Source organism: Carassius carassius, chromosome 10 (genome assembly GCF_963082965.1).
Source record: "Carassius carassius chromosome 10, fCarCar2.1, whole genome shotgun sequence".
NCBI lineage: Eukaryota > Metazoa > Chordata > Actinopteri > Cypriniformes > Cyprinidae > Carassius > Carassius carassius.
Window position 1 is genome coordinate 28,050,644 of NC_081764.1, and position 25,147 is coordinate 28,075,790.

Consider the following 25,147-nt stretch of genomic DNA (forward strand, 5'->3'; position numbering starts at 1 on the left):
GAACGGCAGATTGAAGGAGAGTCCTTTCAAGGTTTATTCTGCCTCACTTCAAGGAATCAAAGTGACGTCAGCGGACAATACTTAGACGTTAAACTTTTATTCGCGAGGAAGAGGCAAAAGTGCCCGAGTCATGCACATTGCACGCTGTATTTTTAGCATCGTTTGCTATTTACAAAACATCTGTCAATGACGAAGAGTAAAACAAAAAAACTAAGGCTGTTGGTAACGCTTTAAGGTTGTATGTCATGTCATTTTTTTTATAAATTAACTTTTTGAAGACGATTGCAGAAATGCAGTCAGTTCTTACTCGTAAATCCATATTTGCATAATATCTAAGTATTATTTTGAAAATGCCTGGAAAAATAAATAAATTATATATATATATATGGTCAATAATCAAAATTGGCATGTACTGAATAAAAGTTGCAAGGCAGCACAGTTAATGAGATTGTTCTTACGAATGATTGTGAAGGCATTATGCTGTACAATAGCAGTGGAAATCTGATAATATGGCATCCAGTGAAATGGAAATTTAATTCTAAGATTGGTTACTTGTCATTCAGAAGCTGTCAGATAAACCACAAGACAGGATGCATGATCAAACTTGATTGCATTTGTCTCCAGTTACCTCAATAGCTAAATTCAGAGATTATGGATTACCCCAGCTAATCTGACCCTATTTCCCCTCAGATCATCGGGGGAGTGAGACAAGGTGATAACATTATGATCTGACAACAGAATTTCCGTAATCCAAAAGATAGTGGCATCGTTTGAGCTGATGTCGTATCATGTTGAAAAGAGAAAAAAGAGGATCTGCCCCCGTGACACTCAGGAGGAACAGAAAATAAAAGGCAGAATAATTGGAATTGTTACTTTTTGTATGACGCTCATTGATTTCTAATTTAAATTACACTTGCGGGCAAAGCGAGAGGCGGCAGAATGGCCCTTTGCAGCGGGAGCCGAGCTGGGCACCATGAGGCAGACAGCCATCTGTGCCTAATTGTGTGCTTTTTCTCCCTGCCGCTGCACTCACAATCAGCAACAGGCTGAGGGGGGCCCTCTGACCTAGACTGGGCCAGGGGGGTGGCATGGGGTGAGGGATGAAGGGGGTGGGAGATTATTTCAATAAGCAAGAAAACAACAAGTGGGGGCAAGGAGGGACACACTGCCACTCCTTAGTTGGAGAAGAGAGGAGCAACTCTTTGGAGTTTAGCTTGATGCTTCAGGTTGTGAGAGGCTTGCATCTGTTAAGGTTTTACTTTGTGCTATAAGGGGAAAGATACTTTTCTCACTGAGACAATATGCTTATATATAATGTGTATAATATAATTTTCATTTAAATATTTTAATACAATTGTGTGTGTGTGTGTGTGTGTACTATGAACAATTGTTTTATTTTATATATTATAATATTTATTATATTAAATTAAAATGTATTTATTTTTGTTAGTTTATTTTGACCAGTTTTGGTTTCTCTTTTTTGTAAGTATCACTAATAATGAGCAGTGTTATCTTAGTATCATTGAGAATCTATTACAGTTTTTATTATAATATTTTACTATTATCAGAATATTTTGATTGGAGCTTATTTTTAGTAGTTTTAGTCTCAATGTGTGCATTTTTATTTCAGTTTCATGTTAAACTAAAATCAAATATTAATATAGAATCTTAAAATAGAAATGTTGCTTTGGCAACTAGATGAAATACAAGTTTTTTAAAATTGTATTTCAGTTAACATTTATTTCAATTAACATTATTTTTTTTCATGGTTTTAATTTTAGTTTCAGACTTAGGGGTGTGCCATATGACGATTTTTGATCGTGGACGATAAAAATGTCTCCACGATCTGCTTTTGAAGAAATATCATAGTATCGTGCTACAGCGCACATTCTATCAAGCTGCAGTGCTGGAGCTTCCGTCATATACTGTAACATTACAACGCCACATGCATTCACAGCAGTGTTAATTCAGCAGTAGAGTTAATCTCTCATTATTTGCATGTGTTTTTAAATGTTACATTCGCGCCCTGGATACTGGTCTGACCTGAGCTTTTTCTGAGCACCGCATACACCCGAAGTGCGGGCGCTGAAGCCTGTCAAACAGCGCCGGTTTATTAAACTAAGTTATCTTTTGCGCTAATACTGTCAAAACACACAAGGTTTACATGTAGACTCAGTTGGTTATGTCTAAAATTAAAGTAAACAGTTGAGAGAAAAACGTATACATGCCTGTATATTAGATGCATGCAGGTCTTAAAGGGACAGTAGGCCTATTATTCATGCTGCCTACTGTCAAGGGATAGTTCACCATAAAATTTAATGTCATTATTTATTCACGGTCACGTTGTCCCAAACCTGTATTAATTTCTTTCTTGAGCTGAACACAAAAGAAAATGTGTGTAACCAAACAGTTGCTGGTCTACATTGAATTGACTATAGAAGTCACAGTGGAGCAGCAACTGTTTGGTTTTCCACATTCCTCAAAATAGCATTTATGTTCAGAAGAAGGAAACTCATTCAGGTTTAATACCACTTTTAAGTGAGTAAATGGTGGTATAAAAAATAAAACACTATGACAGAATTGACAGACAGCTGACAGAATTTTTATTTTTGGGTGAAATATTTATTTAACGTTAATAAAACAAAGAGAAAAAACACTCACTGCTCTTGACTGAAGAATAATTCCTGATAATTCACCTTTTGTACCTGAAAATAAAGCACTGTTTGTTTTATTTGTATATTATGTGTAGTTGTAATGTGTATCTTTGTCATTCTTTTATCTTTGTTATTAAAAAAGAAGAACAAATATTATATACACCCTCTTTGGCCTAAATATCTGCCTTTTTGTTACCTTGAAATGCTTTGTCTTTATAATAGGGAAATTAGTTTGGCTGTAATGCTCAGACACCTTGCAAATAGAAAAACCAACATGACAAAGAATTGTGATAAAATCGTGTATTTTTTCCATATCGCCCACCCCTAGTTTCAGTTTTAGTTTAGGTTAACTATAAAAACCCTGATAATGACTTATGTTAATGCTAAAAAGAAAGACGCTGGATAACTAGCATTAATACATGTAACAACTATTGCACTGTCAAGCACATTTTAATAATTTAAGTTTACATTGTAGCCAGATAGTACTAGTGTTATAGTCAACCGATTAGCTAATTCCGATTGCAATTGCAGACCGTTTGTGACTTTATTGCTAAATACCACTTCTGTAATTTGAATGTGCGTGTAATGAAACAAAATTTGAAATTGTTCAAAGGAGAACCAGCCACTGGTCTTTTTGGAAGCATCAAAGCGTATAGAGGACAAACACATTCATTTACCAATTTATGCATGTGTTCATTGATCCTCTCTGACCCCCTCCTCACCTGTAGAGATGAAGCTGGGTGAAAAGGGATGCTTATGGAGGGACTCAGAGAGCCAGGCAGACCTCCAGGGATTAAGTGTCTGGAGAGTGGGAGGACAAGACGAGACCATCGTGTGCAAGATGTGCGTCTTAACATGTGTGCATACGGTCCATGTGCCTATGTTTATCTGTGATCATCAGACCACCCTGGCCACAGTAAAAAAGCCATAATTGTGTGTATATATGTCTGTGTGTGTGTGCACACATGATGGCAATATTCTTCCTTCTGAGTGACTATGTTTATAACCTCCTCCCCTCTTCCAGCAGAGGCACACCGGGGTTTGTAATTGTGTTGGTGGTTCTTCATTAGAGCCTGTGTATGTGTGTGTGTGTGTGTGTGTTGGGGGTTGGGGCGTGGGTGGGTGGGTGAAGAGCTGAGGCTCTTAGGACTATAAGCTGCGTCATTAACGGAGGCTGGGCCTCTCTGCATGCAGCCAGAATGTCAGCCGTACCTCGGTCATTTGAAACATAATAAGCACAAGTACAATGAGTGCAATGCAAGCCTACTGGGGGAGGGGGGAAGTGGAGAGAACACAGCCTGTCTCTTCCATTGGGCTGTTTTATTTATTTATTTTTCTTAAGAGGCTTGATTGGAAGATATAATAACCTAGCGAATAATAACTGGTAAAGATGATCTCCCCCAAGACTGATGGAGACCAAATTAATGTGGCGATTTCGATTTAATTGTTATTTTTCTATTAGGATGCATAAAGACAGAGGAGATGTCCATCTAGAGCGGGAGCTGTGCTTGCAGCTATTGATTTTTTTCCCTTCTCTTTTCTTTCTCACCCCTCTCTCTTTCTCTCTCCAACACAGATTTTAATCATCTCCGAACACCACATTCCCTAATACCATTAACAACACTAACCTTCCAGCGCCACAAAAGCGTTTAATTTCCAATGACACAAATTTCTCTCCAAGAGACTCAAATAGTGTCTTAACGCAGTTCGGTGGCCTTAAGGTTTTGCTTTCTGGAATAATTGAATTGTGATCCTCTCACTTAGTCTTGCATAAAATCACTAGGCAAAGAGCTAATCAGTGCAAAAGAGACAATAGTTTCCTCAGTTTGCCTTATTAGCCTGTTTTAAAAGAGTAAAGAGCGGTTTTCTCCCGACTGACTTTGGAACAACCGATGCTCACGTCAGAAACTGATAATTAGAGTAAAATCGCTTCGAACACCGATGTGAACAGAAATGTTTCTGTTATGTATGTAAGCTGTTTGTTCCAATGCTGTTTGTATCCATAAATAAAAAATGACCTTTAAATGTTTACATAATTTAAAGGTCATAAATTCTTAATATATCTGACTCCAATGAGAGAGCAAGCTGCTTGATTATGGTTCATAGTCGAGTTAAAATACAGACTGTCTGGGGTGATATATACACACACCTGTATTTGAGTCGGCAATGAAACCATTTTTATGTCTGACTGGGGCAGAGGCTGTCTCCTCTACCTACTCAATGATTAAGCATATATTTAGAGCAGTTTTAAGACTGGGAAAGCGTTTAGTTATATTTAGAATACAAAAACTCTCATTTTGGCTTTTAAAATGAACATATATTACAGTGCAGGTTACAAATTATTACATCATTATCAGGATGTAAAAACAAATCAAACTAAATGAAAGAAATTACTTTGCAGTTAGCAGGTAAGTTTATCAGAAACTGCACCATTTTTTAACATTTCAATTGATTTAATGTTAATCTGACCTTGCTGATGTAAGTGTGTGATTCAAATGAAATGCATAAAAGCCGTTCTTTACATTGGTGAAAAATTTATTTAGGACAGGAGTTTTTTTTCCTCCCTCTACTCCATTTGGAATATTCCCTGCATTAAAATCACCCAAACCAACAAATATGTCAAGAAAATCACTTTTGTGACAGGTGCAGTTTGACAGCTGTGTTGTATAAGTGTTGTATAAGGAAGAAAAAAACACACACACCCCCCCAAAAAAATAATTAATATATATATATATATATATATATATATATATATATATATTGTGGCGGGGTGGAAGGAATACGCAGGAGCAAACTCAAGTGTAAAGCCCCGGAGGGTGGATTTTATTATAAAGTGAAGGGTTGCGGTGGGGGGGGGTTGATGACGGTGATCAGGCGTGCAAAGGTGCTCTCACTCGAGTCCAGGTGCAGGTGAGTCGGTGGAGTGCTCGTGGCAATGTCTTCCGGTCACAGGCTGCTTTCTGGAAGGCAGAGAGAGGAGAGTCAGTGTGCTAGCTCATGGAGAGGCTTCTCACCCTTTTCCTGTGTGCATGCTGTTTATATAAGGCCCGGCTGATGAGAGGCAGGTGCCGGTGATCAGCCCGTGATGAGCCTCGAGCCGGTGCTCCTCGTGAATTACCAGGGCGACGCTGATGTGGAATCCGGACGCTCGTCACAATACAGTACAGACCAAAAGTTTGGAAACATTACTATTTTTAATGTTTTTGAAAGAAGTTTCTTCTGCTCATCAAGCCTGCATTCATTTGATCAAAAATACAGAAAAAATGTAATATTGTGATATATTATTACAATTTAAAATAATTGTTTTTAAATTTATTTTACTTTAAATTATCATTTATTTCTGTGATGCAAAGCTGAATTTTTAGGATCATTATCACATGATCCTTTAGAAATCATTCTAATATGATGATTCATTATCAAAGTTGGAAACAGTTCTGCTGCTTAATATTTTTTCAGAACATGTGATACTTTTTTAGGATACTTTGATGAATAAAAAGTAAAAAAAAAAAAGAAGCTATGTTTTTAAAATATAAATATTTTGTAATAACAATATACACTACTGGTCAGTAATTTTTTAACCTTTTATTCATCAAATATATTAGACAGCAGAACTGTTTCCAACACTCAAAATGATCATGTGATAGACTGGATGTTACATGTGACACTGAAGGCTGGAGTAATGATGCTGAAAATTCAGCTTTGCATTACAGGAATAAATTATTTTTTTAAGGTTATTCAAATAGAAAACTATTATTTTAAATTGTAATAATATATCACAATATTACTGTTTTTTCTGTATTTTTGATCAAATAAATGCAGGCTTGATGAGCAGAAGAAACTTCTTTCAAAAACATTAAAAATAGTAATGTTTCCAAAGTTTTGTACTGTATATAATTAAAAACTAAAAATAATGCAAGATAAGGTTTCAATGTCAGCCAAAAATATTTTCTCAATTGGAAATAAATACATTTTGCACCCTAGTCATGATTATTAGTGTGTATAGCGATCATACTGGCTGCACATAAGCTGACCTTTGACCTCTGGATGTAATGTTTCTGCAAAGGCATGCGAACAGATGCTAACCTGATTTTTTTCTACTGTTTACTGTAGGTGCATCATCCCTATGTGAGGAAACTCTTGTTAATATGGCGGCGATGAGGTAAACAGGAAGTGATGGAGTGGCAGACCCACAGGGGATAACCACATGAGGGGTGACAGACCACTGACATCAGCCCTTGTTCTCTTTCTCGCTCCCTCACTTACTCACTCCACCCCCCCCCCCCCCCCCAACCAACACACACTCATTTCCAGGAAGGGGTCATTAAATGTGAGAGAAAAAAACGAATCCAGTCATGGCTTTAAAATGGAGTATCTTCTCATAGAGATGCAATCATTCCTAACGGGTCTGAGTCAGGCTGCAGATCTCACAGGAGAACAGCACAATGAAGCTTTTAATTCCTCCATTAAGGAGACAAAATACATCATTTTATTATTAAAGCATGGTTTGGAGGGGAAAAAAGCAGCTCCCTTAAGTGGTAGCAGGGTTCATCTTAAACTGACCAATAAACCAAGAAAATTATCCACTTTTCGTTCTCTTCAACATACACTTATAAAACTACAGCAGTGGATCTAACATCCGTACAGTAGTTAAATGTTCACATTTAACAGTCGTAATTGACATTTTCCCTCGCTCCCTTCAGCAATGATATATCAAAGAGTGCATCAGCCGCCGGAGGAGGAGAGAAAACATAAGGAGGATTAATAAAGGGGGGGAGGAAAATAGATTGACCGTTCACCAAGACCAGTAAAATAGGATCTGTCAAGCAACCCTGAAACATCCATCCTGTGGAGAAAAAAAAAAGACAGAGGTACATTTTCATGGATGGAAGGAAAAACAGAGGACAAGCCCGTGCAGCTGATCAATTTCCCTAGATTAGCTTTCAGCGGCTGTGCCTGCTTCCATTTATAAAGATAATATTATTTAATAACCCTTTTGGGTGACTATTTAAATGATCATACTGCCTACAGTGCAAGGCGCTAATGGAAATATTTAACATAAACCCCCTTTAAAAAATGACGCCTTAAACAACAGTTGTAAGAATTATTCTGAAATTAAAGGAGTGTGCATAAATGATTCTCCCTGGCCTTGACGTGCTGTTCTCAATTACATTTTGCTCAACTGGAACGATGCTAGCACGGTGCTTTATCGCACATATATATGCGCTGTTACAAATGTCATATGGAAGCTATTTATGGCCACGAGCATTGGTGCCAAGGGCATAGAAAACAGGGATGTTATTGAATAAATTCAGCAGTGCAACGATAGATTAGGTAGAGCCCTGCCTTCGTTAAGTTCCACCTGAAAAATGATAGCTTGGCTTTTGTTGTGCGCCTTCAAAGACAGACATCTGAAAATCTGAAATGAAGAGACAAAGCTATAAGCATTCCTTGGTCTTATTCACCTTCAACTTCTTTTTAATGATCTCATTTCATAACACCTTCCTGCGGACCTCCCCTTTCCTGTCTGGCTAACGCCAAATTGCATAATGCCAACTGAACACTTGCATTTGTTCTCCCTTACCCTTCTCAGGAAATCTATTTAAATTGTCACGCCAACTGTCAGTCCGTATCAGACCTTGATTTATGCAAAAACAACGTCTGCTTTAATTAGTCATTTCGCCTCACTGCTGTCTGTGCTCTAGGCGGCGAGCTGGGTCAGACATTCGGAGGAACCTCCTTTTTGTATGATCAAAACTAGGCCATCAGCAACACCGTGATAATAGCCATGTCTCAACACCCCAGGAACATGTGAGAGTGTGTGTTCGAGTGTGTTTTTATCCCCCATGAGCCATCCATCTCCACTCAGCAGGGTGGTTTTGGGTGGAGCACGGATAATCACAGCAGTCACTATACACCTGGAGGACTGGAAAATAATAAACAACTAACAGGTAGTTTTTCCTGTCAGCTCTCTATACTTTCCCAGGCACTTGAGAAACAGAGAGAAAAAAGGAAAAGGAGGAATGTTTACACAGCAATATAACATTAATCAAAAGAGAATTAGCAAGAAGGCACCACATTATGCACTTGTATGTACGGGTTTAGTGTCCGTGATCTTCAAAAATGAAAGTACACTACACCATGTGTTTTTGCCCGTTTTGGATTGCGACACTTCTTGATTATCCCAATTGCAATCACATAGAGCAAACAAAAGTAGCTGAAACCTCGTGCTGATTTCAGATGGAAAATTCACCGAACAGATGCTCAGAAGAGAGCGACTCTCTTGTCAGATGTTGGGGAAGTGTGCGTGTGAGGAACGACAATCACATGAATGGGAGGGCAGACAAACATATTCTCACAACAATTTCTATTTTGGGGTCTGTGCGCTGCTTTGCTGACTGAAGTGGCATTGTGTCCTTTGTGAAAGCATGGCCCTCTGAGGTGCGTTCATGTGTTGTGAACCTCGGCCAGGGGAAAAAAAAGCAAGAGGCTGATGGAGACCAGGGGAAGGCGTGGGAAAGCGACTAGAGAACTAGTGAACGGAGGCCGGTGGAAAAGCCAAGCGATCTGCAGGCATTCCTTTGTGATTACACATCTGAGGAGAAAGAGGCCAGACATTCTTTCAGCCATGTCTGAAGCTGCTGACTTCTACCCTGTTGTTTTTTTCTTATCTGTAAAAAGAAAGGAACTCAGCTGTGACCATTTTATTTGGTGAATGCAGTCTGTGTTTCCTAATTCAGAAGCATGACGTGGCCTGTATCAGCCCCTTTCAACTTTTACAACTTAAAGTACCAAAAAAATCAAGCAGAGAGTGGAAGCTCATGTCTTTGCTCTCAAAAAAGATACAAGATATTTAACGCCGGGCACCCATGTTCAGTGCTTCCTTCCTCTTTCGCAAACATAAACCTTAGAAGTATTCCTTAATCCAGTCATCCACTGGTGGGAGGCCGAACATGACAGCAGACGGACAAGGCAAACACTGGTGGGGGTGGTGCTTGTGCTCCGGCTTTGTTCTGATGGTGACCTCTTCATTATAGGGGCTTTGTCACCATGTAAGGATTAAGAGTGAAAGAGAGCTCTTCCTCTATCACACAGTTAAAATCTGTCTCCTAATAAAATGTTCTTCCATATGTGCACATCAGGGCATGAGGCAGGAATCTTTACTATTTGAAATTTTAAAGATGTTTCCTCTCATCGTACTCTTTAAAAATGGATTTGAGTACACAGTGGTGGACTTCTGTAAAGTAAACCAGTTATTAAATAAAGTACTTCTTAAGTAGCTTATCTCTGGCTATGATCAATGACCCAATTATAAAGAATTCATTTAATATTCTCAAGAAATTAAGTCAAAAGGCATGCTGTTTAATTAATTTAACTGTTCAGTCAAAAAATTGGATGCAATTGAAAACGCATTTTGTATCAGCTATCAGTCCTCCTAGACTCAGAAATTGATTTTTCCCCCTTCTAAGCTTGTGTGCATAATGACAAATTGTTTGCTTCAGTTAATCAAATAGCAATATGAATATAGTTAGTGTATCTTAAGACATTATAGCTTGTAAAGCAACATTTTTGTTTGCATTGTTCTCATTAATGTCTTATTATCACACTTGCAATATTTTAATTACCACTGTGACAGAATAAATGCCATGTGGCTGTGAGCAAACACAAGTGAAACGGTGCAGTTATTACTGTATCAGATGCATTATGCCTCCCTCTACTGGACAATTAAACAAACTCTTTAACAAATGCCATTGTGTTCAGTTTAATTGTTCGGTTTAATTTATTTGTATTTACATTGAACGACACTAGAAAAATTACTATTATTTACTATAATTTATTTCACACTACTGCCTTTGTATGCCACCTGCATTTTTAAGTTTTACAACATAACTTTAATTGTTCAGTGACCAACATTATATAACACTATGACGGACAACTAACAGAAAAAGAAAAAAGTCAAAACCCCAAGTGTAAACACACAAGTACACTTGTAGACAAAATTCTGAATAGAGTGTATAAACAATTTAAATAATAAAGCATACAAATATTTAAAGTCTTGGTGTTGTAATTTCTAATTAACAAGTCTCTTATACTGTCAATGTTCTGCCTCGTTTCACTCACTAAGTATTTTCAGTTGTGTATAAGTACATTTAAACTATACTTTATATACATGCAATTAAAAAAAATTTGAATAAAAATTAATTTATAAAATCTTTCCGGGACTCAGGTATAGACTTTTGGACATCAGGAACAACATTATGTTAATTAGGCATTTTGGGGAAACACAAGTCAATAGGGAAAGAAATTTGGCTAAAAATAGTCTGAAACATAAAAACTTACTGGTGAATGAAAGATAAAACATTGTTTTTGCCTATACATGTCTTTTCATGTCTATTTTTTTTTTAAATCCTTGCGTCCTCTACAAAGGACATAGAATACAATATGAATAAAGTATTCATTCATTCATTTTTTGCATTTCTTTCTTATGCCCCAATCAATTCATAATAAATAATAATAATACATTTTACAAAACTTTATTTCTGTTTCTCAGGAAGATATATTTAATTCGTTTTATTAATAGTGCATTTTTTTTCAAATTATAAAAAGAATAGACCTAATTTAATTATGGGCTATATTTTTTTTAATCTTCCTCAAGATCAAAGATCAGATTTCTGTATATACCAATGGAGGTGGTAGAGAGGCACTCTAATTTTATTTTGGATTTTACAACCTAACCCATGTATCATTTACATGCAGCATGTCAATGTTCAAGAGAAAAGAGGGCGGGACGTATTTCGCTACTCTGTCGTTCACTGGCCGGGGCAGCTGACACTCAGCCGCCGTGAACAAAGTAGGCGTTTCCTGCGGGTCTCCGCTTACACTTTAAACCACGTGACCCTCCCTATATCAACACACGGACGCCATTAATATTAAAGGCAGAGAGACGGAAAATCAGAGGTGAGTTCACACGGAAGTAATGCCAATCGGAGCGTTTTAATACACTGAAATTCCTGCGTTTTAACGGGTATCGATTGCTAAGTGTAAGTTAAATATAAACGCTTGCGGTTTAATTGCATTCGATTACCCAGCGAGTCGTATTCTTGTTGTAGTTACGAAGTGTCCTTGCTAACAAAAACAAGGCCTAACGTTAGACATCTGGCAGAGTGCTGGTTTATTAATGCGACTGACTCCTGGGATCACATGCAACCCAGAGCGTCTAGTTTAACGGGTCAGTGGCGCATGTCATGATCATGTCCTTTTATTAATTGAATGCACTGACTTAAATCTGTTTGATTTATTTGAGCAAAAGCGTTTGTGCGGTATAAATATTCCGTGTTAACCTCTTCTGCGAGTCATTTGTTTTTTTCTAATGCGCCTGGAACCCGAGAGCTGTGCTGAGCTAATGCAAATCACTGGCAGCTCACCTTTTTGATATGCATCAGCTGTGGTTTACAATCAGAATTATGCTGTTTGTCCTGTCAAGTTCATGCAAGTGCACCAAACAGGTCTTAAACATTGTGGTCTGGAAACAGGAGAGATATTTAAATAGGTCGTTGTTGGTATTTAAAAATTTGGTCCTAAATATCTAAATCAGACTTGCACCCGTTGACATTTAAAATTCTTTGTTCAAACTGATGCACAGGAAATCAAGGAAGAGCACATATGTGCTGAAGTGTGCTCAACACTTTTAGAAACCTCAAAATGAGGAAACCGCGTGAAAGCATTCATTTAAAATGGCTCTTCATTTTATTAATGTACTGATTTGTGTGATTTTTGTTGAGTGTACAATCCTTGGGTTTAACAAGATGTGCCTGCACTGGTTGCATAATCCGCAAACAAAGCCACAAGGTTTCACATGGGTGTTTTTGTTCTGCCTCTCCTTGCATACACGCCCTGAAGTTAATGTATTTCTCATTCTGCTTGTCATTCACCTTTAGTACCTTTACTAGTGTTGATCTATGAAAAATACTTTGAAAAGAAATGAATGCGGAACAGTCATTTATTTCCTCACTGTCATGTCTTTCGAAACCCCGTATGAGTTTCTTGTTTACGTCAAACAGAAATGGAGAAGTTCACCAGACTGTCATAGCCTTAGCATATAGTGGCGACTGCAAATTTGGGCAAATCTGCAAATCATATAGCTCTTGAATACTTGGAATATAATGCAGACGTTGTTAGACTGTGTGCTTTTTTGTTGTTGTTGTCAGTATTAGTGTATGGAAGAGCGCAGCACAGACATTCAGAAGATAGTTTTAAATGATGCAAGAGCTGTTCCAAGCTGCGTCATATGAAATGATGCACAAAATAGTCACTTTAGCTGTCTAAAAGCTTTGAGGCCTACTATATATTCTAAATGAGTATGCATTTCAAGTACAGGCTTAAGCTTGCAGTAGCCCCTCTCTCAGTTGCTCTTTTTCTGCCTGACACCTGACAGAAGCACTGCTTTCGTGCCTTCAGGTTAAGTTTAGCAGTGTTTGCACTTGGCAAATGTGATTTGGAAAAAGCCTGACATAGAGCAGAGAGCTTTCATTGCAGGAAGGTGCTATTTTGATACTTTACTGTAGAGGGGTGGGTATTTATAGAGGACTTGATGAAGGGTGCAGCAGAAAGATGTGTACGTTTAAGAATGGGGGGGGTAAGGTGACCCATACTGTCTTGTGTGTTTAAGAAAGCAACTGCTCCAAAGCCTTTTTCCTCAGGGTTACAGATAATTGGTTATGTCAGGCATGTTTGAACTTTTGTTTACATTACTTTGTGCTCTCTCTCTCTGTGTGTGTGTGTGTGTGTTGATCAATGTCTAGACGTAAATAAAAGCCTAACTTAAAATCTGTTCCTCAAATAATAAAGAGATTAAACTGTGCTTGTATGGTTTACTCTTACGAGGCTGGGAGAATATAAAAAATTTATTAAAATATTTCCAAGGTGGACTTAAGGCTTACTGGCTTTGGTAGCAACATGATAGTTAGTAAATGATGACAGGATGTTCATTTTTGCGTGAACTAAACCTTTAATAATGTGCTAATAGTTCTTTAATGTGTAATTATGATGAATGGAGTCTGAAGCATTAAGAAAGTAAGTCAGACAGGTTTGGAACAATGCGAATGTGAGTACATGACTGAATGTTTCCTTTTTTGGTGAACTATTCCTCTAAAACCCATCACACTGCTGGAGGCAACTTGTAATGCTTGACAGTTTATAGAAGAACATGACATAAAGACACGCCTGAAACATCTCCTTACCAAACCTGTTTTTAAGTGGGATTTAGCGGGGACTGCTGTCATGGATGTGCGGCTGTAATGGTGTGTCTCTCTGTCTCTCAGGGTGCAGTTTAGAGATGGATTCGAAATCTCGTCGGTTTCCGTTTGCTGTCTCCAGCTCTTCCTCGCTGTCATCGCCGTCCTCGCTCTCCTCCTCATCTTCAGCGCTCAGTGCGAGCCGACTGTATGGCAGAGGGAGCGTATTGGGAAGAGATCGCTTTAGCAGAGAAGCTTCTGTCAAATTAGACTCCGACTATCAGGTATTACATTGACACATTCATTTCTGTATTGTCTGCGTTCACATCCACGAGTAGTGCAGCTTAAGTCTCTCAGTAGAGGACTGCCATCTCTTCTGAATCATCAGTCCCTTCTGCTAAACCAGTCACCCAGAAATCCATATTTTTCCCCTGCATAACCTAGCACTGTTAAAGCAGTGTTTCAGGTTCAGTACCGGTTGTATAGTTCTATCTGTGATATGATGTTGATAACCACAGAAAATATATTTGACTCTTCCTTTTAGATTGAATTGAAGTCTATGGGACGATGATATGTTCCACAAGTTGATTATGCCTCAGAGACCTAAGCGTTGATATTCATGTTACCCCCCCCCCCGTCCTTAAAAATGTCTCTATGAAGCCATTATTTATAAAAAATTGTTTTGTTTGCACAAAATCTGTATACACAACATGGAAAAGTTTTGTATTCACAACAATTCAATGCATGCATACACGCACACACACACACACACACACACACACACACACACACACACACACACACACACACACACACACACACACACACGTATATTCTACCAGTAAGGATGCAGTCATGAAATAATGAATACTGTAATTTTTATATCAAACATATTAAAAATGTAATGTGTTGTTGGGTTTTTTTTTGCCCAACATCAGGGTTGCCAGGTTTGTGTGGAAAAAAAGCAAGATGGTCAATCAAAAAACTAGCCAAATATCATCTCAAAATATACTGCTCTTATATATTTTACTATCACTTATGCATTATAATTTCAACATGAAAATCAGTATAAAGTAGTGATCAAAGAAAGTTTTTATAAAGGTCTTATAGTTTATGAAATGCCAAACCTTTAATCTACAGCAACAGTTTTTGCTATGCATTTTTTTTTAGTTGTATAGAAATAGAAATGTTAAATAACGAATTGTAATTTCAGACTGTTAGCTACTGTTGTATGTAGTTTTTCACATTTAGTGAAAATTAGTTATTAAATTGCTTTATGCAGTCATAACAGTTCTGTTATGCTGGGTCTGTAAGGGTTATCAATAATAAATGTTAATATATATTTTTCTTGTTGTTATTAACAAATATAATAGTGAATAGTTTTTGCTTTTTTGGTGGGTCTGTCTGATATATACCAAAGTATAGGGATGTCCCGATCCGATCCACAACATCGGTATTGTGTAGATACTGGCAAAAAATGCTAGATCGGAGGGGAGAAAAAAAATTTGATCTGATACCTATGTCCGATACCTATCCAACACAAACCATGGGAAAATCTATCTTAAACCGTCGCCTAAATGCTTGAATATTAGCATTTCCCTTGCTGTGACATCCAGTTCAGCACACAGCCTGTCACGTGATAACAGTAGCCAGTTATAGTCGCATGAGTATGAGAGTTAAAGTGCTCTTGTGGTCCGGTCTGCCCTCGGTCGGCGATTTCTTCCGAGGGAAGGGGTGTGCAATATGAATATTTTTGATCGTGGACGATAAAAATGTCTCCACGATCTGCTTTTGAAGAAATATCCTTGTATTATGCTGAAGCGTACATTCTATCCACGGAATGCATATACTGCGACAGCCAACATATCCAGTAACTTACGTACCACCGCTCGCACATGGAGTATGCAGCAGGGCACCATCCCAGTTGCTAAAAAAAAACACTTTCGTTTTATATGTATATTAACGTATACGTAAACCCTCGCTCTCACCTCATGTTTGTGGCTGTCTGAAAATGATCATAACTGATGGACAACTTTGCCTGGGAAAAGACAACAGTAGTCCGGCGCCGAGATAAGAAAAAGCCAAAGATGAGGCCCGTGCATCACTTTTAGGTACTTTTATAATCCTGTTAATCTTTTTTGGATTTTGATAACATTAAGTTAATAACGTGTTTTAATGTCGCATCTGCCTCAATATCCTCTTAGAGTTTCAATGTTCCGTTTAATTAATTAAATTCAAATATCCACTTAATCTTTCATTTTTTGCCACCTTTTTGCGATTAGAAATGCTAGCCTCTGTAATTTCTTCAACAAAAACGTGGACATCACAACCCTTACAAAAAACGAATCCTTGGTTTTATTGAAGTAAAATTTTCTTGCGTGTCATTTCTGAACGCTTGAGACTGTAAAATCAAACAGAAAACTGTATTAGTAAAATCATCAGGTACAATTGTAATTTGTAAAGTTGTATTTTTACTTGTTCATTCAATTTTTTTGAATGCTATTGCTAAATAATATTGTACCTGCAAAACACTGTTTATTTTTATTAGTGTATTATGTGTATTTGTAATGTGTATCTTTTGTTCTATATTTTTGTTAATAACAAAGATAAAATAATGAATAATTGAGCAAAGTGCTTCCATTTTATTATTAGCAGTAGTATTAGTTCAAGAATAAAATAAAAATATCGGATTGATAATCGGTATCTGCAAATAGCCAAAGCTGCGGTATCGGAAGTGGAAAAAGTTGTATCGGGACATCCCTACCAAATTATTTACCTAAGGGACTTTTTCTTTTCTTTCCTCGACCTTTCTCTTCCTCTCATCACTGTATAAGTTGACTTGTTTTCTCCACCCCTTCAGTCAGTAAAACTTCATGAAAATTCTCGAAGCATGAGAGAGGCACTGTGGAGATCCGTGTGTTTATCTCTATTAGCATCTCATATTCCGCAGCACTGCTGGGGCTCTGGAAAGGTCTTCGTGTTACACTGCCTTGGTTCACTGGGCTTTTTATAGTGCACACTAGATTCCTGGCCCTGGTGTATCTCATCAACCTGTCAAGGACTGTCTCGCTAGATAAAGTTACTGAAACTTCCAAAGTCGTTTCTGACTCCCAGAGTGTGTTTTAAACATCACATCTGAGAACTTGACTACATTGTTTAATGTCCACTTCAACATTGACTAACGTTAGCCACCATCAGCACATCCATATATATAATTTGCCACCGGGGATTTCTCGACATAACGCAGCAAACCACCTATATGCTTTAGGAAGGAAACTACTTGCAGAGGCTTTGTGGTTGGCTGTTGAAGTCTGTATACTGGCCCATGCATCTCATTATTGATGTAGTACTAACAGTAGTTGAATGACTCAATTATTGAATCTCTTCCTGTCACGTTTCTTTTGTAACGTACATATGCTGTGTGTTCATTTCCAATGTTTCCTGTGTGTTGAAGAGCTCCCGTCTGCAGAGCTCTCCAAGAGGTTACAATTCAGCTGAAAGCCGTCACTCCAACTGGAAGCTCTCTACTCCTGTCTCTCTGTCTTCATCATCATCATCATCATCGTCATCTTCATGTGATCGAACATGGACAGGATCCAACAGTGGGGACAGAGGCAGACTTGTATATACAAAATTTATAAACAAATTATTTACAAGTTATATAAAGTGGTTTTATAATAATATATGAAGGATCCAAGAATCTGTTAAGCAAACATCCCAGATGGGACATCTGATTGCGTTTGTTTGTGTATTTGCATTTTAGACCGACTCTGAGAGAAGACCGGGAACCTACTGTGGACTTCTTGGCACATCCCAAGACAGCGAGTCTAAAAGAGCAAAACTTTCCTACACTAATAGAGCAGGATATTCCAGATCCCCATCGGCATCTAAACTTGCCAGTTCTTACTCCACTTTAGGAAGTATGTCGCAGTAGTTACAAAAATACTGTAACTATAGAAAATAAAGTGTATCTATTCAGTGTATGGATTTATGGTGGATTAACGCATTGATCTTGTGTGTAGATTCTTCATGGAAATCCTCCATCAGTCCTTTGTCTAGATCATCCTCTTCATCTTTGTCCACTCCATCAGATGGTCTTTGGGCGCGCAGAGATTTGGAGAAGAGGGGGGATTCAGGACTGACCTCACTGGGGGAGTCTAGTTACCGGCCTAGCGGGTTAACTTCTTCACTGTGTATGTGCATACATCTACTCACATTTACATAGACACCGTTATCTACTAACAGTCTAGTCCTGCTGTTGTGGTCTGTTCTCTGTACTAGCCTTCTTTCTCTGATTGGTTCTAGGCATGACTGGATGACTTAAACTCACTCTTTCAAAGTATTTTTTATAAAAAATGTTGGGATATTGTTTAAAAAAATGCTGAATGAAAACTACAGTTTTTTTTATTTTGTTCATAATGTAATAAAATTCAGTAAGAAGACAACTTTTTTTTTTTGGATTGGGCCAATAGTTTCTTAAATAGCATCTGAAATTTTGCTGTGGTCATCTGGCCAATGCGGTTTAATTTGTATGAACACTTGGGGTGGAAACGCTTTACTGTAAATTGTCAGAATTTTTTTTTTATATTGCTGATGTCATGGCATTTCTTCTAACATTATATGCCCTCCTTAGACTAAGCCCACATTAATTATAATGAAACATTTGAAAATGCATAATTTTGTCAATTCACCTTCACCCACACTTTTGAAGACTCTATCCCAAATCAATAATTTTGAGAAGTGTTTGTGCGTTGGTGGGTGGACTATGAAAATGGAGGTATTTGAAAACAATGGCTTGTTTTTAGTCATGTGAAGCATTGTACTCCTTTTCAGACGTGTCCGTGTGGACGATCAACTTTAGGGAAAATGTTTAAAACTGCTAGTGGGAACTGAGGGCGAAAATTCAGTTTTAAGATATCCAAATTAATGTGGACAATAGCCTATTTTAGTGGTTTTCAACCGTGTACCTGGAGGAGAGTTGCATGTCTCCTTAATCAAACAGAAACCTTGTTGGAAATCGCTGGTCTAATGTATTGCATTGTAGCCCATAATGGTAACTCTTTCATTTTTGTGCTTCAGACCGCTCTGATCGTGTTACCTCCACCTATGCACAAGGTGCTCGACCCAAAGAGAGCCAATATTTATCCCACAGAGAGAATGGTTCATCTAGTCGCCGTATCTCAGCCGAGTATCTCCCTTCTCCTCTGGAGCGCAGCTCCTACAGGATGACCTCAGATTACCAGTCTGGTCCATTCTCTCGTGATATGTCACGCTCCAGCTCTAGCTCCACCAGAACCACAGCCTCTGTCTCGGAACCATCCCAGCGCTCATCCTGGAGCTCCACCCCTTACACGGCCCTCACTGACTGTAGCTCCAGCCCTCCTTCCTCTAGCCCTGCCCCCACTCCACTTCCCGCTCAGAATGGCGGTGACTCAGATGGCAGGCGAACAACCAGGCGTCTGCTATCTCGGCTTTTCTCCCGACGCTCCAGTCAGGAATCAAACTCTACCACCAGCTCTGCCTCTGATTCAAGGTCATATGACTCAAGCCCAGATGAAGCCCCGCCCTCTGAAGCTTCTCCTGTCAATAGAGAAAATTTGGAAGCAGAGTTGAGGAACTTGGGCAGACACGGACCAGCTCTCGCTCCAGTCCAGGAGAGCTCTGATGTAGTAGAACCCGCACAGGAATCGATCAGATCTCCGACAGGCCTATCCTGGCTGAACTGGAACCGCTGTACCCCACTGTTTTCTCGTCGCAGGAGGGAAGGGCGTGATGAAAGCGCCCGCATGGACCCTCATTGTTCAACCCAATTCCCTCTTGGTGACAGAGATGGCCGTAAAACACCTGACCGGGCCACAATTTGTGATGATGATGAAGATGAGTCCTCTGAGGGCGCCACATCAGCACCCTCTTCTGGAGCCTCAGGTCTCTCTGCATCACTACTGCAGGACGGAGTCCGTCTGGCAGGACGAAGCCATAGCATGGGCAGACTGATGACCAGCCCACTCTTCCGTATGCCTGAGAATATGATAATTGGGGTGGGAGTGGGAGCAGAAGGAAGGAGTCGAACTGATGAGCAGCCCGCCCCCTCCAGAGACCCAGAGAGACTGCGAAAGATTCAGGAGAGGTCAGAGGGCCATTTTAATGATCTCTAATTGTTGTGATTGGGGAAAAAAATTACAGTAAAGGTATGGTTTCATTATCAAAAAAGATCCATTGTTATGAATGTAACTACGTATGAAGCACAGATTCCATATAAGGGATCACTTTTAAACCAAGTGCCGAAGTACACACTTGGATGCACTTTAGAAACTGATCAATTATGAATTACGGTTTTCTCACTGTGTACTTGTTTATAGGCTGTGTCCATTCCTGTTCCCAAAGAGCCCCTTTCCTTCAAAGTTAAGATTCAGTCTGGGGCTACACATCTGTTTAAATGTTTCTAGTAATCCTGAAGATCTTGATTAGCTGGTTCAATTGTGGTCAAATAGAAATGGGTCTAAACTATGAATGATTGGGCACCCTTGGTGTAGTAGGATGCTCACAATTTAATTTGCAGCTTTTATTCACACCCCCTTCCTACTATTAGCCTGCTGTTGGAGGACTCTGATGAGGAGGAGGGTGATCTGTGCCGAATCTGTCAGATGGGGGAGCAGTCAAATTCCAACCCTCTGATCGAGCCCTGCAAGTGCACCGGCAGCCTGCAGTTTGTGCACCAGGACTGCATTAAGAAATGGCTCCACTCCAAAATCAGCTCTGGTATGGATGTCTTTTCCTGAGAGCAGAAGTAAATTTAGTGTTTTTTGTGTGTATATTCATTTGTTTGATGTGCACAGAGAAAGGAACAATTTCAGTCTGACAAAGAGGATTTGGGATTAATTTCCTGCAGTTCAGGACTACTGATGCATAACCGTGTGAATCTCCTTTAACTGTCGGTATTTTAAAAATTTTCCATTGTGGAGACTTATAGTCTTTACAAAAGAATGCTGTGGCAGTGCCATCTTGCAGTTTAGAATGATTACCATAATCATGTACCAAAGTATTTAAGTGAATACTTTGGTTCTGTTTCTCAGCTTATTGGGAAATGTCGCGTTTCTTAACATTTCCCAACAGCAACATGGCATTGCCAAAGTACAGATAAATTGTGGTTCAAAAACTCATTGAGGGCTACATTTGCTAATAAGAGGTGAATTCAGGTATTTTTTTTCGTTCATTGAGTCCATATTTCTGCTTTGATACACAGGTTCTAACTTGGAGGCAATCACTACCTGTGAACTTTGTAAGGAAAAACTGCACCTGAACATTGAGAACTTTGATATCAATGAGCTCTACAGATCTCACGAAAGGGTATGTTTATCAACATAATATTGCACAATAAAACACATTGTTTAGATTACCTATTATTTCTAAGGCCAAACACATTCTTGCCATTGCATTTGTTAATTGTGTGGTCTGGCTGATCATACCAGACTAGCTTTCATTTGGTGAATTATTCACCCTCATGATGTTCCAAACCTGTATGACTCTCTTCTGTGAAACCCAAAATTGGTTGGGATTGGTTAGGAATTGAGAATTTTATTTAATTAATTTATTATTATAATTACCATATTTATTTTTTCCCAGTTAAGTTTTTGACCGGTTTTTAAAGAATCTCTAAAGTGACGAGAGTTATGTGGAATTAAGGCCTGTTCACACTAACATGAATTTGGTCTGATTTTCCCCCCTGGTTTTCATTTTTTTTTTTTTTTTTTTGTGCTCTGTTCAGACCAGGAAAAGCAGAATTACATTGATACACAAAGCAGCACTGCACAACTTCTGACACTTGCTTGTCACAAAGAAAAAAGTTTTTATATTTTATTTTATATTTTCTTTATTTTTATGTTCACTGTTGTTTAGCGAAACACTTTTTGTGAGAGCCAGCAAGTCCTAGTTTTATGTAACAGCAGAGTCTTTTAAAGTGTGAAAATGTCACATTGATAGCATGCCAATATTTGTTTTGGCCTGAAAAGAGGCATCAATATCCCATGCATTTATACTGCAAACTGACCTTTAGGAGTACGTTATTGCATTTAAAAAATACGAGACTGGGTAGAGGGAAAAAAAAAAAAAAAAATCTAGTCTAGACTCGTAACTTGAGCTCTGCACTGGTCTAGCATTTTTACATAGAAAAACAATAAATCAGGGGCCTGAACCATGATGGTAATGAAACAAACAAACAATGTTACAGGATTCGTTTTAAGTTCACAAAACAATAACTCCAATCCAGCTTTTTTGGTACCATGATGCTGATCATCAACTTTATCTGTTAACTCTGGCTTTTATCCTGAGTTCGTGGAGTGTGTGCATGCAAATGTGTGACATCATTGATGAACAGCCAATCACAAGCCTCACAACATAGAGAAACTGTGATTTACATCTCGCAAGAGAGAGAGGGCGTGATTCAAACTCTTTTCCTGAAAGTTAAGAGGTTGAAGAATTTAAAAGCATTTACACTGAAGAAAATACTTGTCCGTGAAAGAGGACAAATAAATTAAATTAGGTCTGCATGATTGACATTTCTTAATTGTTGATCATTCCCTTGAAATTGTAATTGCGATTTATCACAATTTACATTGTTTACCAGTGTTTGATGCAACTGCATGCCATATTTTTATATGAAAATAAGCTGAAAACACTCCAACTGAATTTTTTTGTACTTTTAAAAATATATATATATATATTTTTTTAGTATTATAGTTGATGTATAGAGACTCAAACACAAGTTCACATGAAGTCATTTTTAAACCATTATCTATTGATTCTATGGCTAATTTATATTACAGATCAACTTAATACTCATTTAAACTAATAATAATTAAACTAAAATTGCTTTTGCGTAATAGATTAATAATTCTATAAAATAATGGAAAGTAATTATCATTAAAGCTACACAATGTCATCGTCAAATATTTAAAAAATGTATTATATAGAAACCTTTCATTTGGAGTAACGCTGGATGTGTCAGTGTCACTATGCTCCCATCTGATTGGTCCAATTTTGGTTTGAGATCTCTGACCCAGAAAGTTAGCCGTGGAGCGCAAGTAACACAGCTAAAAGCCAAGACACCTTCATGGTTACCAGGATTGGCGCCAACTAATCTGAAAGTTGCCTGGCTAGCCAGCTAATCCGGCTTCATGGTACAGCCCCAGAACTAGTATTTGCCAAAAATCCTATCACACTATTGATCAGAAACATCTTGAATAAGGAACATCAAAGACAGGTTATCTTCTCAAGTAATGTCACATCTATCTGTTCCATGAATGATATTTTTAATATAATTTTTGATTCCTCAGTCGGAGTACGAGTTCATCAGCTGCGGGCTGTACCTGGTGGTGCTCCTGCATCTATGTGAGCAGAGGTTTTCTGATGTCCTGGGTGCTGTAAATGATGCTGGGGTAAGACTTCCACATCTTTCCTGTATTGCTTTATCATCTTTTCTTTTAGTTCAGTACTTTGATTCATGTGGTGCATCACTTAGCATTGTGCATGTTATAAGCTAATGTTGTAATTAAAAAAAAAAAAAAATTCTCCTTTTTCTCGCTCAGTTTTTCAACTTGGCGAGAACTCTACATGAACACATGGACAATCTTGAAAGTATGTTATGAATTACTTCTATTTATTTTCATACTGCATCATGAAACCCATAAATCTTGTCAGTTCATTTATATTAATCTTTATAAATTTGTTGATATCAGCTTCTTTTAAATGCTTAGGTAAGTATAGATGATAACCCAATGTTTGTTCTAGTGCTGGTATTAAATATGCAAAAATGGGGACTTTGTACATAAAAATAAAATAATAATAATTAGTGAAATCTGTTTGCATGGCATTTACTACATCTGTTTATTTATTAACCAACTTAGTGAGTCATAATTGGCTGTTGAATGCATAGAAGGAATTACCAGTGCCCTGTTGGTGTTAAAAATGCTTGCTTATGTTTACTTCTCCACCAGAAGGTGGCATCTGTTTTTGTTTTGTTTGTTTTTTTCCCTCCCTCTTCCCGGTCAGGGTTTTTTTTTTTTTTTTTTTTTTTTTAATGTTTCTGCATTTTCCTTATGTTTGGACTCAAAGGTTCATACGCAGAATCTGATGAAGATGAGGTGGAGGACAGCAGGCCGTCCATCGACTTCTGTGACTTGGAGGATGATGATGAAGTAGAGGAGGAGGTTTAATGTGTTGGCAGGGATGGAGGCGTGGCTTAGTCTGTCTCAGCCTCCTCTCACTTGCTGTTCTTGACCTGTGTCCTCCTGTGTCACTGTTCTTAGCCTATCACAAGGCTTTCATAATATGCAGATAGTCTACAAACTTTATGGGAACTGTTTGAATACTGTTAGTTTTTATTTTACTTTTTTTTTTTTTTTTTTTTTTTTTGCTGCTTCTGAGGTTGGTGAGCACTCTAAAGCTTTATTCAGTGTAAAAAAAAAAAAAAAATATGGTGAACGGATGACTGCCATGAGTGCTTTAAATAACTATGCTTCGAAGCTGGTTTGGGGAAAGAGAGGATCTTGGGCGATTCATACTTTTACATGAGGAACGTTCATCCACTCATTTATAGAACCGATTGAAAAGATTGTTATCAATGTCTTTATTTTAAAAAAATAAATAAGACCGTTAATTTCCTGGTTTTTGTTTTTATGTTATTAATACACTTATTTTTTGTTTTTGGAGAATGAGGTTGAGTGAGAATTTTTTTTTTTTTGTTTTTTTTTCTTTTTTCTCCCCAAGACTTTCTCTTTACAGAAGACCTTTTCCACAGTCTGTTTGTATGTTGTACATTATAACAATGTAATTCGCTTGAATTATTACAATAAAATGGAGGTATTTCAATACCCCACAAAAAACTGCCTTGTCCTTTAAGATGTTTTAGATCTAATGAACCGTGATTCTGTTCGCTTATTTCATGACAATTAAAATGGTTTTCCGCAATATACAGCAGTTTGTTTTCTAAGTGTTTTTTTTCTTCTATTACATAATTAAAGCTTCCATTTGCTCTACATCATCATCTTGATGGTGTTAAAGTTGTAAAATGTGAAAAGTAGTATAATAAGCAGTGTCCGAACTGTAGAGAAATATTAAATATTGTTCCTAATAAAAAAATTTTTTAAACTTTGTTCAAACACGTTTGCTTACAAATATTTATTACTATTTTTTTATAACTAAAAGTAGTTTTAAGTTATTTGTATGACGTATTTAAAAATAAGTTGTTTACCTAGGCATGAAAAG

The 25,147-nt window shown here is 37.9% G+C and overlaps 1 protein-coding gene and 1 long non-coding RNA gene across 2 annotated transcripts; both read left to right on the forward strand.

The window, feature by feature from the left end:
* The first annotated feature begins 2,766 nt into the window (after positions 1–2,766).
* Positions 2,767–10,704, forward strand: LOC132152065 (uncharacterized). Its single transcript, XR_009436469.1, has 2 exons — positions 2,767–3,497; positions 6,765–10,704. It is a non-coding gene; the product is annotated as an uncharacterized LOC132152065 (long non-coding RNA).
* Positions 10,705–11,488: 784 nt separating this feature from the next.
* Positions 11,489–24,766, forward strand: LOC132152066 (E3 ubiquitin-protein ligase MARCHF7-like). The gene is made up of 11 exons (XM_059560741.1): positions 11,489–11,609; positions 13,973–14,169; positions 17,340–17,507; positions 17,649–17,805; positions 17,908–18,078; positions 18,965–20,012; positions 20,475–20,644; positions 21,129–21,232; positions 23,218–23,319; positions 23,470–23,518; positions 23,996–24,766. The coding sequence occupies exons 2-11, from the start codon at positions 13,987–13,989 to the stop codon at positions 24,094–24,096; spliced, it is 2,253 nt and encodes a 750-aa protein (XP_059416724.1). The 5' UTR covers positions 11,489–11,609; positions 13,973–13,986; the 3' UTR covers positions 24,097–24,766.
* Positions 24,767–25,147: the final 381 nt, after the last annotated feature.